The sequence below is a fragment of the Mugil cephalus genome, chromosome 1, assembly GCF_022458985.1.
Source record: "Mugil cephalus isolate CIBA_MC_2020 chromosome 1, CIBA_Mcephalus_1.1, whole genome shotgun sequence".
Classification (NCBI taxonomy): Eukaryota; Metazoa; Chordata; class Actinopteri; order Mugiliformes; family Mugilidae; genus Mugil; species Mugil cephalus.
Window position 1 is genome coordinate 22,112,774 of NC_061770.1, and position 17,398 is coordinate 22,130,171.

The following is a 17,398-nucleotide window of genomic DNA, read 5'->3' on the forward strand; positions in this document are numbered from 1 at the left end:
GGATGAACTATTTATTTTATAGAATTAAACCCCCATATTTAATCAAATGTTAATGAATTGTTCTTTTTTTATTCCAAACTGGAAACTTTTACATGAGCTTCGATTCAGGTATTCTTTGTTTTTGCCTTTTAGAGCACGTGATAATTAATTGGTCCTGCAGCAGCGTGAAAAACTAATTGTGGAATGCACCAATATGTTGGATGTTCGGAAGCGTAAACGAGTGGCCTCGCTGAAATGTTGTGTTTCATTTAAGATTGTGAGCCTGGCTTTTCTTTTCACAGTCATCTGCATCCAGAAGTGGCTGATATCTTTCTGATATATCTTAAGCAGCTTCACGTGGAGCGGTTCTCAGTTAACGAAGGAGCCTCGTTAAAAAGTTAACGGGTGGAACTTCGTGTCTATTTAATGAATTGGAGAACATTTCAAAAAGATTTTTCCAGGAATTTGCGTATATGTTAATGACCTTGTAATCATGATAATACTTGTGTCTACCTTAGAGACTATACTGACCAGCCATAACATTATGACCTAACAATGTGTATGTCTCCCTTGTGCCTCCAAAACAGTTGTGTCTCATCAGGGAATGGATATGCGGTGTTATGGATCATCCCACAGATACTTGATCAGTTTGGGATCTAGTGAATTCGGAGGACAGGTCAACACCTCATGCTGTTATTTGTGTTTCTTTTTTTTAGTTGTTCCTAAAGCATTTTTGTATGTGTGTCTACATGTCTAAGTAACATCTAAGTGTTTCCCAGCAGAACACTGAATTGAACACAAGACGGTCGATGTCATTAACTTCTCCCGTCAGTGGTTTTAATCTTGTGGCTGATCGGTGTATGACAGAGGCCATTGTCGCTGTCATCGTTACTGTATGAATGTGGCTGCCACGGACACAGCCGTCAAAGAAACGAGCACTGTCTTTAAAATCGCTGCGGTCACAGAAACTGGAAGCCCCTGGAAATGCTGGGTTCATCTAAGTTTACCTTTTACATGAGGTCAGCTGAGTTAAGTGGGCTATGTGTGCGCTAGACTTGTCTCTCATCTTATCTGTTTGTTGTTGTGTTTGCTCTTGTACACGTAAACCTTGGTGTGTTTGCCTCTAGGATGCGTGGGTGAAATGATAACTGATTGATGATCATTTTGCAAAGGGAGGGTGGAAAGTAAAGTTCCTTTAGTTGAAATAACACTTTACAGTTTCTGTAGTATAACATTGTGATGAAGAATAAAGACCAACGTTGTCTGAAGCCATGAGAAAGTCATTAGTAACTTCTATGAACTCTTAAACCAGACTTTAATACTTTATCGAGGATGGAGACTCAAGGAAGCTTGGATCTTTTGTGAAGTAAAGCAGATTAAATGTAGATCATAACTTAGTTACAGAAGTTTCTAATGTCACTGAATGCTTTGGTAAACCTTTTAAAGGATGCCTTTAATTAAACCTGACTAGGATGGATAAATACATTTAATGACAAGGATATTTCTTGAAATGACCTTATAAATTACCCAGACTTAACCCAGCTCAACAGGGTTCAACAGCATCTGGCCACATGTTCAGAAACACCAGCAGCTAAACTGGAGTCAGCTGCGCAGGAGGGGTTTGTTTTTCTGTGATAACACACTGTCCTAGAGCCAGATGCATAAATACCATGTGAGTGTCTGTGCCACCCACAGTCAGTCTCACCTGGATCTCTGCAGCCATGCTTCACTTCAGCACCACACTTTGTGAGTATTCTGCTGGACGGGAATAAGTGGGGTCTCATGCATCAGTGTTCATTTATTTACGTCTTTTTCAGTGCTGGCAGCAGCTTGTCTGCTCACAACAACAGGTAAATACACTCTAAATACACTTTTATGCTCAATTTCCCCCATGCATGTCTTAAAATATAATATAGAAACTAATATTCCAATTTGTCTCATAGGTGCAGAGAGAGTTACCACCTGTGGAGGCCATGTCCACCGTCTGAGCTGTGGTATGACTCCTGAACTTAAAGCTTTCTGTCCTCAGTACTTTTTTACAGCATGCATCAGATCTAGATCCAATGACTTCCTCCTTTTAATTAGCTGATCCTGCAGGAATTGATCTTGCAAGTTTGAAATGTTAATATAAAGTGGCACAAGTGGGCAAACAAAATGAGTGCCGGTATCATCCTGTTTCTTTTCAGCACTTTATACTTTCACTCCATTTCTGAAGGAGAGGTTAACATTACCATATTATTTACTTTGTCTGATCTATTTTAATCCCAAAATGTTGCTTCTCTACTTTACTTGTGCTGTGTAACAGACACCGGGGTGATCAGCGTGGAGTCGGCATTCTACGGCCGTGCGGACACTGAAACCTGCGCCGGGGGAAAAACTGCTGAGGAGGTGGCCAACACTGCATGCTCTCTGGATGCAGCAGAAGAAATGGTCAAGGCAAGGTGCGCACCTTGAACTGTCTTTTTTTTTTTTTTTTTTTTTTTGTATAAATGATTTCTCCAGCAATTATTTCAGCATATACAAACATGCTCTTGTGTAATGAGGATTTTAAATGTGCAGTGTATTGCATATATATTAACCCTTTGCCTTCCACACTAAGAAATATGATTAATCACAATTACATATCATACATTTTTAATCTATGTTAATAGCATATCATTATTAAAATGTTCACATGATTGTAAAGTTATGGTCGTCTGTTCAAAAGCGCTCAAAAAGTCACAGTTTAGATATTTGTGTATATATATATATATATATATTAATGTGTTCACGCATGGGCAAATTTGTGTATGTTATGATGAATAGCAATGGTTTGAGAATGGGTACAAAGGGTTAAATCCGATCTATGCAACACACAGAAACTTTACCTAAGACACATGGGAGGATATTTCTTTAGAAAGTAAAGGTTGGATGAAGCTAGACATTGGTTGAGACCAAAAGCAGATCGAAACGAAGAGTTAGGCAGCCAGAAGCAGAGCTGAGGGTGCGTGGTAGTAACTTCAGCTCTACCGGCAGGTGCGATGGCAAGAAGGTGTGTGAAACATGCGCAAGCGTCTTCGGAGCAGATCCCTGCAGCGGCACCTTTAAATACGTGGAGACCAACTACACCTGCATCCCTGCAAGTCAGTACCACGTCTACTTGAAACAGCACAACAACAACAACAATAACGTAGCTTAGAATGGGTCGTAACCTGACGTGTGTCACTTTGACAGCTCACTTCGTAACATGCGAGCACTCTCGGGCATACCTAAGCTGTGGTAAGATAAACATGGCGCTGACATGACAACTTCTGTTTGCTCCTTCTGCCTTTGAAAACATAATAATTACAGTGTGCATCCTTTTCATTGTCAGATAATGGGAAGGTTATAACCATACGCGGTGCTGATTTTGGACGTCGCGATGGGACCACATGCGCTTTCCAGCGGCAGGACTTTATGATCCAGAATGTCAAATGTTATCAGCCCACTAGCAAAGTTGCAGAAAAGTACAGATGCCTGGACTTTGTTCATTTTTAACTTGTCTAACTTTGCAACAACCACCTTCATGCCTTGTTATCTTATGCCATCACCAGTTGTTCAGTTGATATTTTAATTATTCCTTTGGAGATTAATGAGCCAACGCTTGTCTCTGTTAGTACCGGTGAGTCCTTCACATTCTTTTGTGTCGCTCTGCATCCACAGATGTAACGGGAGACAAAGGTGTTCAGTAAGAGCCAGCAGCTCGGTGTTGGGCGAGTCCTGTGCCAACACTTACAAGTATCTAGAGGTGGCCTACACCTGTGAGGGTACGTAGCTATAAGGAATGTACAAAGGTGGATAACACATGGAGTAAATGTATTTTTATTTATTTATTTTATTTTATTTTTTTTTTTTTTTTGCTCCCTTAAAAGATTCGTAACATTTAGTGCTGTTAATCATTTAAATATCCCTTGTTGAGTAAAGTCTTATATTTCCTTTTTTCAGATCCTGTGGCCGCTTAAAAGGAGCTAACGTACGGACGTCACAGTGAACGAACCACGAATACAACACATCAGACTTCAAATAAAGTGTCTCATTGTGGTCATGCATGTACGAGATGAGAGAGCTCTGATGTAATTTTGACTTTAAGACGACGTTTAAAATAAAATATATCCCTCCACACGGCATCAGTGAGATATGTCCAACTACAAGTTGATTTATTTATTAGTTTGTTGAGTTTATGTTGCCACAACTGAAACCGCCTGCACACAATGATATGAAACTGCACACTGATATGAAAAGGGAACAATGAGTTGATACTGTTGAATGAACTGTTTATGGAAACTAGAATCAGGTTTCTGTTATGTTGAATGGTAAAGGCCTTTACATGGAAGAAGAAGTCATCAGCTGGTGCCTTACCTTGTTTATAAGATTTACAACATTGTCTTGTTGTAAATGAAGAAAACCAACTATTAGTCACCCCTCCTGTTAATCTAGCTCTGACTTTAAATTGGGACGCCCTCTCTATTTTTAAGGTGCACATTGCTTTTTCCAGATGACCCTGAACCAACCTTTAGTTATGCTGCTCTACGTCACCTAACAGTGAATATGGAAAGAGATAATTAAGTTATTTAACCTTACTTTGGGGGGAAACTCTACCAGTTTTACACTCCAAGGTCAATCAGGTTTGAAAACTACAAGTTTGATTCATTTAGAAAATCTAGGGCCGTTCAAATGGAAAAAGAAAACTGACCATACCAGACGTTACTCACCAGACAGTCTCAAATAGGTGGTGTAGACTTCGGCATCAATTTGATAAGGTAGCTATGGCGATAGCACAGAGCAAACGTTGACGCTAGCATCGTAAATCAAATCAAAATCAAATCATTAAACATCAAATCACATTAAACAAATAAATATAAAACAAACCCGCAGAAACCTCCTCCTGATGTAGACCTCCTCTCCTCGAGGCCCATTTAATGTACTGTGGGACATAGATGCTGTAATCTATGCCAGTGTGAGCCATTTATATTTGTACCAATCTGTTGCATCAGTTTGGCTCGCTCTGTAAAAACGCCACGTAAAACTCTGGTAGCTGCTGTGACTTTTACCAGTCGGGTTCATTTTTGTTTCTACTTCCTACTTCACTTGGAACAAAAACTCTCACAGAAACAAATACAAATGTTTGTGCCTCTGAACCTCCTCAGTTAACATTTCCTCTGGAATTACTGAAGCTGTTGCGCTTTGGTTGCTGTGATGCATATAGCATTTTAGATTTCTGTGTTCAGCGCAGGCCCCTACACACAAACCTGTGCAGACCTTAACGCCGTCACTGACCAGACATGTAACTATGTGACGCAGAGCGGCAAAGAGAAATGCAATTAATGGCAAAAGGTATTAAAATAAGAAATGCGCAAGGGTCAAGTGCACTTAAAATATGGCTTGTGTCTCCCTGCAACTCTCTGTGTTTTAGGGAAAAAGTGGTCACATGCTGTAATGGGATGCATCTTCTTCCATTTGATGAAATGAAACCCACGATCTAAGGTTTCATATAACTTTTTGTCCCACTTCCCACAAATCCAGCGCATACTGAGATAGCAGTGCCCTGATGACTTTAGCTCACATCGTTCCCACAGTGTGTCACAGGAGTCTGACAGATGTTAATGATCCTTCTCAACGTACTACTGCTGAAAATGGACCTTGAATTTTCCAGACTGTTTGATTAATGTCTCTAGCTCATGGACCCACAACAAGGTATCATTTTAAATCTAGCAGAAATCCGAAGGTTATCCAGGTGACTCTTAAGAATGTACACACTATGACCAGATTTCCTACTATGCAGTCTTTTAATATTTAATTTCTCTTACAGATGTTTCAGTTTTGGACGTTCCAATGCATCTCATCCTGAAGCTCTTCTCTGATGTCCTCGGTTTACCTGCCAACTACCATGACTTCAAGAAGAACATCTTTGAGGACGTCAGCTTTGCTGGTAAAATTCTCTACTGCAGAAAATCACAGGGAACTTAGCCCTCCTATATCTTCCTCTACTAACAGATAATCTGTGGAATCCAGACAGATGTTGTGAGGACTGTATTCAAAATAATGCAGACTTTTCAGAAGAAATGTAAAAATTCTTTCCACTAGTCGTGGGATAGAGTTGGTGGATTTGTTCTGAGGATCCTGTTTGTGTCTGACATGCTAAATCTATTAATGTGCTGGTACTGATTACTCTATGTGCACATTATCCATAAACATAATAAAATAAAAACTACTCAAAGTGAACTGTATGTTCTACAGTTATCCTCTGATTAGATATGCCATAGATATGCCAGAAAACTCTACACAACACATTTAAACGTCTCACAGACCAACTCACCCTACAGTTTAACTTGTACTAATGTTAAATAACACAATTATCCACAACCCTCATGTGACAGCATTTGATAAATGATTTGTAATGGAAACTTTCATATTTTATTGTAGAACTAGTTTTCAGAGGAGTGGTAGGATATTTGTTTCACTCTTTCATTTTAGTCTGCCTATATCAGTTTCTTTATGTACAAACTATCCAGTAAGAGCCAGACATTGTTTCATTGTAAAGAAAGGTCAAAGAGAAGAGATGGATGGATCAAAGAAACATGGGAGATGACTGTTTTTACTGCATTGTTTTCTTTTAACTTCTCTTCACAGATAATTGCGATGAAAGTCTTGTGCTGTCAAACCCTCACATGTCATCCACAAGAGTATCAGACAGAGAATAAATGCTGCTCAATGTGTTCACCTGGTAAGATCCAACTGAAGACTAGAAGTTTCCTAGTCCTTTCCTGCTGTTTAATGTTTGATCACAAGTGAAAACTTTTGGTTACCAACACAAATAGATTCATATTTATTGCTATTTTTTGGTGCTAGTAATAATAATACCAATTTAAGAGGCAACAGTGTATGAACCTTTATTTAGCACACAACATGCTCCTTACACTGAGGTTTGTATTTTAGCTGAATGAAATAAAGATTTCTTGTACTATAATGGCTGGTTGTCTTCAAAACAGGAAGCAGAGTAAAAACAGATTGTACAGAATCCAGAAGCACATCATGTGAGTCCTGCTCGAATGGAACTTATATGGATAAAGCTACTGGACTTAAGCAGTGTTTCTCATGCACCAACTGTGATGCAGGTATATTTATGTTAATATTATTTATTTATCAGTAGAAATGTTTTTCATTTCATCAAATCCACATCAGATAAGTTAATTTATGCAGATGTTTCCTATGAATTCATAAACCGAAGAGACTAGTGTGTCTGTTGTGTGTATTGAATTTTGTTTCTGCATGTTTGGTAACTTCCACATGTGTTGATAGGTTCTGGTCTGAAGGTAAAGAGGTCATGTACAACAACATCAGATACAGTTTGTGAACCACTTGAAGGATTCTTCTGTATTGACTTAATAAAAGACCAGTGTGCAGCAGCACAGAAACACAAGGACTGTGATCCAGGACAATACATCAAGGAAAAAGGTTGGTTTTCTAGTTTGAATAAGTACAAAGTTTAAGGAAACTGATCTTTGTGACAGTTTGCTCATTAATGCAAGACATGGTGATTGTAGATGGAGGCAAAGAACACCAAAAGTCTAACAACATAGGTCACAATATCTCAATATATTTCATGCTCAAATATATGTAGAAATAATATAAAGGGTTTGAACATGCAAACAAAGTATAACCACATACTTAGATTTTTTTCAAGGGCATTCATTAATAAAAATTACGATTCAAAGACGGCACAAAAGTGCTGCACAGCACACCTACATGAAGTGCAAAAACGAATTTCATCAATTTTTAGATATTGTTCCTGTGTAGCTTTACATGGCTTGACCTCTCTTCCTTGCCGATCTTCTCCTTCTCTTTGGTGGAAAAGGCAGCTGGCCACCAAAACTATGGGCCATTATCGCCACCTACTGGCCCAGGGTTCTTCTTCACTCATAGAGAAGACCGGCCATGTAGCAGTGAACTGTGTTTTTACTACTTAAAATCAATACCCACTCTTACAGTAACACCAGAGTTATGACAAACCACCAGCTGGACTTGCAGTTTGATACCTTGAGGAAGAAGACATTGATCAGACTAGTCCAGTTGCCTGAAACATTTATATCAATCTTGTTTCAAAATTTAGGATTTCTTACAAACAGAAAAATCTAAATGTTATGCACACAGAAAGTAATGTTATTTACATTTATTCAGCATGCAGGTAAAAGTAGTAAAACCCTTGAGCTGTTGCCGTGACACAGCTAAAGAATCTGCTCTTAACATCCTCTTATATATCGACTTCTACTTTGTTATCCAGTGTATAGTGTTAACCACCAACATTTCCAGGAGAAGCTTGTTTTTAGAAAAACAAACATGCTAGTTGCAAACATTAAAATACAGTTTACTGTAAATGAAACATCAAACACACTCTCAACTAGCCCATGTTTCTATCTCTGATACTGCATAAATTTATAAACCACATTACATTTACGTTCTCTTCTAGCAAACTACTTACTTATAACAATGTGTTGCTGTCATCCAGAGGTCGTATATTTGAAGCAGTCTGCATCTGTATGACTCTTTGATCTGGAGACTGAACTAGTTTCATCTTCCATATAATGTTGTGTGTGCAGGTACATCCTCCTCAGACACTGTGTGCTCTGACTGCAGTGATGGAACATTTTCAGATGGAACATTAACATCTTGTCACCAACACACACAGTAAGTAAATCCTCACACCACACATGGAGACACATTGGATATTTTTTAGAATAGCCATGAATTTGTCGTATCTGTACTTTTCTTATTTCTCGTTTATTCTTCCAGATGTGAATCAATGAACCTTCGGCTGATAACAGCAGGAACTACGTCAACAGATTCTGTTTGTGGGGTAAAAATGTCAAATGTTGGAGTTATTGTGGGCGTCTTCATTGGTGTGGTGGTGATTTTAGTCATTCCAGTAGTAGTAGCAGCAATATTGTACTACTTCAAAAGAAAGAACAAATGTCCAGGTAGGTTGCATTTATAGCAGGAAAATATTCTTCTTGTTCATGTTTTGTCACATCTTTGATGATGATAATGTTTTCTGTTGAGTCATGACAGTGATGGTAATTATGTTTTTCTCTGGTTTTGTTCAATTATAGACAAAGACAGAAATGCAGACAACTCCACAGAGGTATGTTTATTTCTCTACAGATAACAGCACTCGGTTTATCTAATGAATTAAATTGTGTTTTTTCTTCTAAAAAGAATCCTAATTTTTCGCTAGAACCAGTGCCAGAGTCGATGTCATTGTCAGAGCAGGAGGTAAGACAATCGTGTGCTCTTCAAGTGTTTATTAACTGAGGATCATCTGACTGTGTGATGTCTACAAACGTGTTTCTCTCCCCAGTACTAAGCTGTATAACAAGTATAAACTCTCAGATGAAAACTGTTCTCTGTGGAGTTCATTTGCATCAGAATCCAGTTATTATACATTTGGATGCTGTCAAATTTTCTTCTCAGAGAACAGAAAAGAGAAATCAGTGAGATCAACATTTAGTCCACATGAACACCCTGCTGACAGTGACAGATGCTTTCTTTTAATTGGAAATTGTATGTACTGTATGTATGAATGGACTGATTGCTGTGTTACATAAACGAAATCTAATGATGCCTTTACATGTTGTAACACCGCATGTGCTTTTTATTTTTTCATTTTTGGTGTGTCTAAAAATAAGTGTGTCTGTCTTAATAGATTAGAAAACGTTTTCTAAAATCCTTTAACTGAAAATATTTTATTTTCCATTTTGCCTAAATATGAGAATGTCCTGGTTGAACTTTGTTGTGCGCACATTATCCAGAGGAATAATTAACACAGACTTTACACTTCTTTCTTCTTCATGGAATGGCAAGAAGTGGGTAACAACAGATATCTCATGCACCTCATATGATCATCGTGGATACAGGTGGTTGTGTGAATGTCAACCGCTTGTGCTATCATGACTGTCAATTATTCAAAGTACGTATGAAGAATAAAAAAATTTAATCCATTGTGCATACCTGCCTAAATTTCTGTGTGTTTGTGATCCGTTTGTGTTCAGGTGAGCCACTTGCGCCACCCCCCTATATACAGAATATGTTAAAAGTAGAAGAAAAATTTAGACTAGTATTACTTTCAGCCACGTAACAAACACTAGTGTGTTTAACAACTTGTTTTTGCAATATTTAACTTATTACTTAGATTCACTGACTGGACTTTTTACTAATGTTATCAGTGTTTTACGTGGGTCATTTTAGTACCTTTATTGCATTGTTTTAGATTATTTTTAAATTAAAGAAATGATTTACTTTTTTTTTACCTTATTTTCATTGAATTTATTATTGTTATTATTATTTACTTTATGGTTTATTTTTCCTTTCTTATATTATTTATACTTCTTATATTATGACATTTTACTATTTTAGTGTTATAGTTCTCCAATGTTTGCTCATGGGGGCCGGCCATGCTGGGTCTTGTTCCTGTCTGCCTGTTGGGATGCCGTCCCTTCGGTCCCTTCGGTCCCTTCGGCCTTGGTGGTTTGTGGGTGGTTTGACGCTCTAGACGTAGGAGTGGAGTTCACTTATCTACCTGGGTTGGGGTGGTTTTTATGGCGGTGCTCCCACGGGGCTGGCACCCCCCTCAGTGTGGATTGGCCCCCAAAAGCGAATGTCCTCTGTGCTTCAAACCTTAGTGCCCTGCCATGTCCCGTCAATGACTTTTAGTAGGTATGTGGGTGTGTGTGTGTGTATGTGTATGTGTGGGTGTGCTTATATGCCTCTGTATGTGTGTTGCATTTGCATGACAACTGCTCTATAAATAAAGATTGATTTGAATCTGTGTTTGTGATGACTCTGCTGACATGTACTTCTGATTCAGGAAGAAGGGTGAGATCATCAATCGGGGTAATTCAGGACTTGTATGGGCAGAGCCACGATTCACAGGAACTCGGTTTCACTTCATTTTTTTTCACTCAATTATTTGGTTTCTTTTGTTTGTTTCTTTTTTGGAATTTGATTTCTTCGTCGTCCTTGGTAAGTTGGATACTTGAACTTAAACCATCTCCTCCCAGCTATTTTAGATTCAGTTTATTAGCAAATTTATTGTGCATTTAACAGAGAGCAACTATGACCATGAACTTTAAAAGATAATGATAAAGAGGAGTACCGTAGGGACTGAATGTATGTTTGCTGTAGAAAGGACAGCAGCCTTTTATATTACTGCTACTATCTTCTACTCTATTTTTCTGCAATAATAAACTGCACATGAGCTTTAATTAGAATTAGCTCATGACTTCGTTTGAGGCAGTGTCTGTGAGTGGAGATAAAATATAAATAAAATAAAATAAACAAAACTGAAACAAGAAGAAAATTGCAACAGTGGGAAAATATTTGTTTCTTGCACACTTAGCAAAACTGACACTGAGCAGCTGACTGAGACAATAACAGAAGTGTGAAAAGCTGTCATCAAAGCCAAAGATAGCTACTTGGAAGAATCTTTAACATAAAACATTTATTTCTTAATACTTCTTGTTTACTATACCGTGCACTGTTATGGATTTTAACAAGTGAAGATAAGTGATTGTAGAAGATGAGATGAACTGTAATATATGTAACCAGGGTTCCTTCTTTTAAAACTTTATCCTCATTCAGTGATGTAGCATCTGCACTCTACCTAACTATCTTTAGACAGCCGTGACAATTAAATGTTTATTAATTGAGGATCCTCTGCCTGTCTGATGTCTTTATAAATGTTTGTGTTTTAAGTCAATGTGCTGTGTTACACTGTGATGTTTCTACAAATGAACAAGTGCTTTCTGCTTTAATTGAACCAGTGGGAACCATCTAGACAACATGTGAACTGTTCACTGCAGAGTAGATTTGCTCCAGTATCCAGCTGTTATAAACTTATACACTAATTCAATGTAGAAAAAAAGTACTTGTAAGAGTAACAAAATACCCAGAGGTCAGTGCCAGTCATAACTGTGTTGTCATTAAACCGCGTGTGCTTCCATGACTATTAAATATTCAAGATATGTATGTATGGACAATAAAATAAAATAAATAAAAATAAATCCATTGCGATGACCTTTCCGTCTGTGTGGCGCAACAGATCACATGACCGTTTAGCCTCCGATTCATCACTTAAAGGGAAAGTTAAGGGGGAATTACCTAAATGTGCGGTGCCACTGTTCACCCACTGATTGTCCGTTTGTTGTGACACTTCCTGATGTGAAAACATTTTAGACATTTTAGGCAACGCATTAACTGTAAGTGCCGACGAGACATTTATGCAGTCAGCTTCGGAGTCAGCGTCGTTGTTCCGTCTGGTTGTTGTTTTAATGCCTGTTTTTTTTTTTTTTTTTTTTTTTTTTGGGGAATTTGTTTCCTACATCGTTGGTAAGTTCCTTCTAGGAGCACACAGACAAACGCTGTTTAATTTAATCGATCTGTAACGAAACCACAATAGCTTTCATAAGTAACATCATTAAATAAAAAGGCGCATATATCCATAATACACTTTTTACTGATATCTATATATTTTTGTTTTTATATATATATATATATATATATAGCAAAATGAATTATTTATATATTATTTTAGATTTTGTATATTATGTAATTATTATTGCTATTATTGTTGTTGTTATTATTATTTATTGTATTTGTTTATTTTGTCATGGGCTGTCTGCCAGTGAGATGAACGCCTTTACTAAAGAGAGAAACTCAGAACAATTAAAATCACAGACAACAAGTCTCCTCTCTCTCACTGCAGCCAGCATCAGTGTTGACAACTATTTAGAGCTTTGTGCTGTATTGTTATTATTATAATGTGAAAATATATAGCAATGAACAGCTGAATGAAAAATATTTTGCTTTAACCACACTTGGCAAAACTGGGAAGTTGAAAAGAACTGAAGTCTGTAAGAATCTGATATTTAAAAAAAAAAAAGAAAGAAAGAAAGAAAAACGCTAGAATGAGAAGTGTCCAAACTTTTGTGAATTCTAGTGACACTGTTACTGATACATGCAACTACAATGTTCAACCAGCATTTCTGCTTTTTTATGTTTTTGTAAACATTTACTTTTCCTACAGATGCTGTTCACATGTTCCAACTCACATCATCCCAGGTCTCATTGTTGTGTCTTCAGCTCAAGAAAAAATGTTCCTGCTATATGACAAGACTTCAAGAAGAACATGTTTGAGAACTTCAGCTTTTCTGGTAAAATTCTTTAGTGCAGAAAATCACAGGATAATAAATGATAAAGCTCCTCCTCTAATCCTCCTAAACCTGGGAGATTCTTTCTGTTAGTGGGATAGAAGAAGTGGGGTTGTTCTTCAAGTCCTGTTTACATCTCACATACATCCAACAACTCAAAGTGAACTGGATGTTCTCTGGTTACCCTCTGATCAGATAGAGCAGAGTTCAACCAGTCTGTACGTTCAGTAACATCGTGTTGTATAGAAAACTCACACTACAAATTAGTAACAATTATACATTGTGTTAAGAAGAGACTGTCCTCCGATGAAGAATGTCTTTATATTTTGCTTGTACAAGCCTACTATTATGATCTAGATGTTTAGTTGTAAAGTTTCTTTTACCTTCTCTCCACAGATAATTGTGATTAAAGTCTTGTCCTGTCAAACCTTCACATGTCGTCCACAAGAGTATTGGATAGGGAAGAAATGCTGCCCAATGTGTCCACCTGGTAAGATCCAACTGGAGACTAAAAGTTTCTTCATCCTTACCTGATGTTTAATGTGTGATCACAAGTGAAAATTGCTACTGAACAAAAACAATTGATGAATATTTATTTAGACTCTCTTGCCTTCATCTGATGGTAGTAATAATAATACCAGTTTAAGATGCAACAGTGTATGAATCTTTACTTAGCAACATGCTCCTTACTATGATGTTTGTGTTTTAACAACATTTATTCAACTATAATTGCCGCTTGTCTTCTCAACAGGAAACAGAGTTAAAACAGATTGTACGGCCTTCAGACGTACATCATGTCAGTCCTGCATGAGTGGAACTTATATGGATAAATTTACTAGACATAAGCAGTGTTTCCAATGCACCAACTGTGATACAGGTACATTTATGTTCATATTATTTATTTATCAGCAGAAATGTTTTTAATATTTTTCCACATTAACATCAACTGGTGAACTTGAAATCAAATCAGATGTTTCCTATGAATTCATGAAGTGAAGAGACTATTGTGTCACATTTTGTAAAGTTGTTCTAACCACTGAAGGTATCTTTAAATCAGAAACAGATTAAACAGAATAGGAGTTTTTTTTCTGCATGTTTTGTAACTTCCATATGTGTTGATAGGTTCTGGTCTGAAGGTAAAGACGTCATGTACAACAACATCAGATACAGTTTGTGAACCACTTGAAGGATTCTTCTGTATTGACTTAATAAAGGACCAATGTGCAGCAGCACAGAAACACAAGGACTGTGATCCAGGACAATACATCAAGGAAAAGGGTTAGTACAGCCTAATGGTGTCTTGATTCCCAGAAGATTTCCTGTCTTTGTATCATGATTCAAGATTCAAGATCACTTTATTGATCCCCACAGGGTAATAGCTTTGTCCAAGAGTCTCAGGATAACAAAGAACATAGTCAACCAGACATAGACATAGGAACTGTAGGACACTGTTTATCATTTTAATTAAGCAACATCACCCTCGAGGGTAATATTACAATCATACAACAATTACCAACAAAATATAGCATATAATTAAATATATATTCATGTTGATGGACATTTTGCTTTCAAAATTTAAAGTTTTTTTGCGAGTGTGCTTCCCGTTCCCATGGAAATAAATGGGGTCTGACTAATAACTGGAACACAATCAGTCGTGTCAGTAGACTCCGATGTGTAATGAAGCCTAGTTCACCACTACAGCAAATAATCCGAACCTTAGTAACGACCTAGCAACAGAAATGATTTTCTTGTCCCAGATGAGTGTTGTTTTTGCTGCTCCAGCTCTGACAGTTACAGTGTTGCCATGGAGATGGATACAATGTTGCCACAGACTTGTTGGAGCAATATTTTTAGTGATGAGTCAGCTGTGCTGTAATGCTGATTTAAGCACGTTCTAAATGTCTTATTGACCAATTGGACTGCTTAGCCGGAACTACTTGTTGTATAATAAAGGTTAAATATGACATGTTACGCAATACCAACCTAGGTCATGCTTCTAGGTTTCTTCATAGATTAATAAACCTCATTCCAACACATTATTTCCTCATGAATTCATCTCTTCATACTTTAGACTGAACTAGTTTCATCTTCCATATAATGTTGTGTGTGCAGGTACATCCTCCTCAGACACTGTGTGCTCTGACTGCAGTGATGGAACATTTTCAGATGGAACATTAACATCTTGTCTCCAACACAGACAGTAAGTAAATCCTCACATCACACATGGAGACATGTTTGATGTCTTATTACATCAGTAATATTCTCTATAAAATGTGTCTTTATTGTTCCAGATGTGAATCGATGAACCTTGAGCTGATAACAGCAGGAACTAAGTCAGCTGATTCTGTTAGTGGGGAACAAACCTCAAATGTTGGAGCTACTGTCAACATCATCAGAATGCTGGTTGTTTTAGTCGTTCCAGTAGTAGTAGTAGTGTGCTGCATCATAAGAAACATAAACTGTCTAACAGGTAGGTTCCATTTATAGCAGGAAAATATTCTTCTTCTTCATGTTTTGTCACATCTTTGATGATGTTAATGTTTTCTGTTGAGTCATGACAGTGATGGTAAATGTGTTTTTCTCTGGTTTTATTTGTTACAGACGAAAACAATCATGCAGACAACTCCAGAGAGGTATGTTTATTTCTCACTGTTACAGATCACAGCACTTGGTTTAACTAAGAAATTAAATTATGTGTTATTTTTTTTCTTCAATTCTTCTAAAAAAAGACACCTCTACGTACACGACCATCAGTGGAAGAATCAATGTCATTGTCAGAGCAGGAGGAGGTAAGACAACTGTGTGCTCTTTAATTAAATGTTTATTAACTGAGGATCTTCTGGTTGTGTGATGTCTCTACAAATGTTTGTGTTTAAAGTCAGTGTGTTTCTCTCCTCAGGTTGAACCTGTGTAACCAGTCTAAACTCTCAGATGAAATCTGTTTTCCGTGGACTACATTTGCTCCAGAATCCAGTTAATATGCATTTGGACGCAGAGGGAACTTTTTTCACCTTCGCTGATCTTATATAAAACAAAACATAAACTTTTGGGAGAGGGTAAAGCTTAACCACCAACCCTATTGACTATGGCATATTCTTCTGTTTTCCTCTCGCCTGGTCTCCTTGTGTAAGAATGCTTGTTAAACATCAGCCCTGTGAGGGACAATCAAGTATTTTACATCCTTTTTTTCAGAACAACCTGGGCTTTCAGAATATTCATGCTGTGGTGGTGTCATATACATATAGAAAAAGTCATATGACCAGATATAGAAAGGAAAAGAAAAAAAGAAAAGAAAATTTATTTCACACATATTTATAGAAACACACAGTTTAAGTTTCATACCGTCAGATTGAGGACATTTGTGTAAAGTGAGGACATTTTGGCCGGTCCTCACTTTTTTGGCCTCACTTTTTGGTGGTTTTGAAGGTTAAAACTCAGTTTTAGGGTAAAGGTTACAATTTGATTATGGTTAGTGTTAGGGTTAGGGTTAGGCATCTAGTTGAGAGGGTTAGGGTTAGGGTAAAGGGCTAGGGAATGCATTATGCCATTGAGTGTCCTCACAAAGATGGCCATGCAAATGTGTGTGTGTGTGTGTGTGTGTGAGGCACTGCACAGCTCAGACATTTAAATGAGCTACAGACATTTCTTGTCATGTTTCCTGCACTAAACACGGGTTCTGCTTCATCTAAAACACATTTACTGCTCTCAGCTTGTGTTAAATGCATAAATGGCCGTTTACATTATTTATTAGGATTCACAGCTGATACTGCCGTTAGTAGTGATCATACAGGGTCACGGAACAATCACCGTCATATATATACGATCTTTGGCTGATAAAGTGACCGCACAAAGCTCTCCCATTGGCTTTTAGCCCATCATGTGAAGGTGCACGGGTCTGCTATAGGTCACCCCGACGGACACTCAAAGAAAAGTAAAAGAATTACGTTGCTAGATGCCGGTGTTGTGCCAAAAAGTCATTGCCTGCCAGAATCAGATTTCTGGCCACGGGAGCGCTTTTGCAATGATCCTCGTGACTCTGCATTGTTTTTATCTGATCTGGGCCCCACATAGCATTTGCTTCTCATGTTTGGATGTGTTTTGCAGTTTTCAATCAGTTTTCACCTCGCAAAAAATGACTGAAGGTATAGTATAGTTACTGAGAGATTATTTCTGCCTAAATATACTTGATCTCATTCACA

The 17,398-nt window shown here is 37.6% G+C and overlaps 3 protein-coding genes across 3 annotated transcripts; all 3 read left to right on the forward strand.

Annotated features, from left to right (window-relative positions):
• The first annotated feature begins 1,645 nt into the window (after window positions 1-1,645).
• On the forward strand, window positions 1,646-4,122 carry LOC125019871 (L-rhamnose-binding lectin SML-like). The gene is made up of 9 exons (XM_047604890.1): window positions 1,646-1,725; window positions 1,797-1,829; window positions 1,923-1,973; window positions 2,285-2,420; window positions 2,995-3,101; window positions 3,193-3,237; window positions 3,332-3,464; window positions 3,661-3,764; window positions 3,943-4,122. The coding sequence occupies exons 1-9, from the start codon at window positions 1,701-1,703 to the stop codon at window positions 3,957-3,959; spliced, it is 651 nt and encodes a 216-aa protein (XP_047460846.1). The 5' UTR covers window positions 1,646-1,700; the 3' UTR covers window positions 3,960-4,122.
• A 1,477-nt stretch (window positions 4,123-5,599) lies between these two features.
• LOC124996571 (tumor necrosis factor receptor superfamily member 14-like) lies at window positions 5,600-9,128 on the forward strand. The gene is made up of 7 exons (XM_047569732.1): window positions 5,600-5,691; window positions 5,807-5,926; window positions 6,628-6,721; window positions 6,987-7,112; window positions 7,297-7,452; window positions 8,595-8,682; window positions 8,788-9,128. The coding sequence occupies exons 2-7, from the start codon at window positions 5,858-5,860 to the stop codon at window positions 8,987-8,989; spliced, it is 735 nt and encodes a 244-aa protein (XP_047425688.1). The 5' UTR covers window positions 5,600-5,691; window positions 5,807-5,857; the 3' UTR covers window positions 8,990-9,128.
• Window positions 9,129-12,355: 3,227 nt separating this feature from the next.
• Window positions 12,356-16,662, forward strand: LOC124996508 (tumor necrosis factor receptor superfamily member 14-like). Its single transcript, XM_047569608.1, has 10 exons — window positions 12,356-12,378; window positions 13,076-13,202; window positions 13,596-13,689; window positions 13,951-14,076; window positions 14,322-14,477; window positions 15,312-15,399; window positions 15,491-15,669; window positions 15,801-15,832; window positions 15,929-15,988; window positions 16,099-16,662. The coding sequence occupies exons 2-10, from the start codon at window positions 13,143-13,145 to the stop codon at window positions 16,111-16,113; spliced, it is 810 nt and encodes a 269-aa protein (XP_047425564.1). The 5' UTR covers window positions 12,356-12,378; window positions 13,076-13,142; the 3' UTR covers window positions 16,114-16,662.
• The last annotated feature ends 736 nt before the right edge of the window (window positions 16,663-17,398 follow it).

What these genes read in the sequence shown, in the direction of transcription:
- LOC125019871 (XM_047604890.1), top strand. Translation starts at nt 1,701, where the DNA reads ATGCTTCACTTCAGCACCACACTTT. An exon ending in TCACTTCAGCACCACACTTT is followed by an intron (nt 1,726 to 1,796) that starts GTGAGTATTCTG and finishes CGTCTTTTTCAG; the next exon opens with TGCTGGCAGCAGCTTGTCTG. An exon ending in TGTCCACCGTCTGAGCTGTG is followed by an intron (nt 1,974 to 2,284) that starts GTATGACTCCTG and finishes GCTGTGTAACAG; the next exon opens with ACACCGGGGTGATCAGCGTG.
- LOC124996508 (XM_047569608.1), top strand. Translation starts at nt 13,143, where the DNA reads ATGTTCCTGCTATATGACAAGACTTCAAGAAGAACATGTTTGAGAACT. An exon ending in ATGCACCAACTGTGATACAG is followed by an intron (nt 14,077 to 14,321) that starts GTACATTTATGT and finishes ATGTGTTGATAG; the next exon opens with GTTCTGGTCTGAAGGTAAAG. An exon ending in ATGCAGACAACTCCAGAGAG is followed by an intron (nt 15,833 to 15,928) that starts GTATGTTTATTT and finishes TTCTAAAAAAAG; the next exon opens with ACACCTCTACGTACACGACC.
- LOC124996571 (XM_047569732.1), top strand. Translation starts at nt 5,858, where the DNA reads ATGTCCTCGGTTTACCTGCCAACTACCATGACTTCAAGAAGAACATCT. An exon ending in CTGCTCAATGTGTTCACCTG is followed by an intron (nt 6,722 to 6,986) that starts GTAAGATCCAAC and finishes TCTTCAAAACAG; the next exon opens with GAAGCAGAGTAAAAACAGAT. An exon ending in ACAATACATCAAGGAAAAAG is followed by an intron (nt 7,453 to 8,594) that starts GTTGGTTTTCTA and finishes TTGTGTGTGCAG; the next exon opens with GTACATCCTCCTCAGACACT.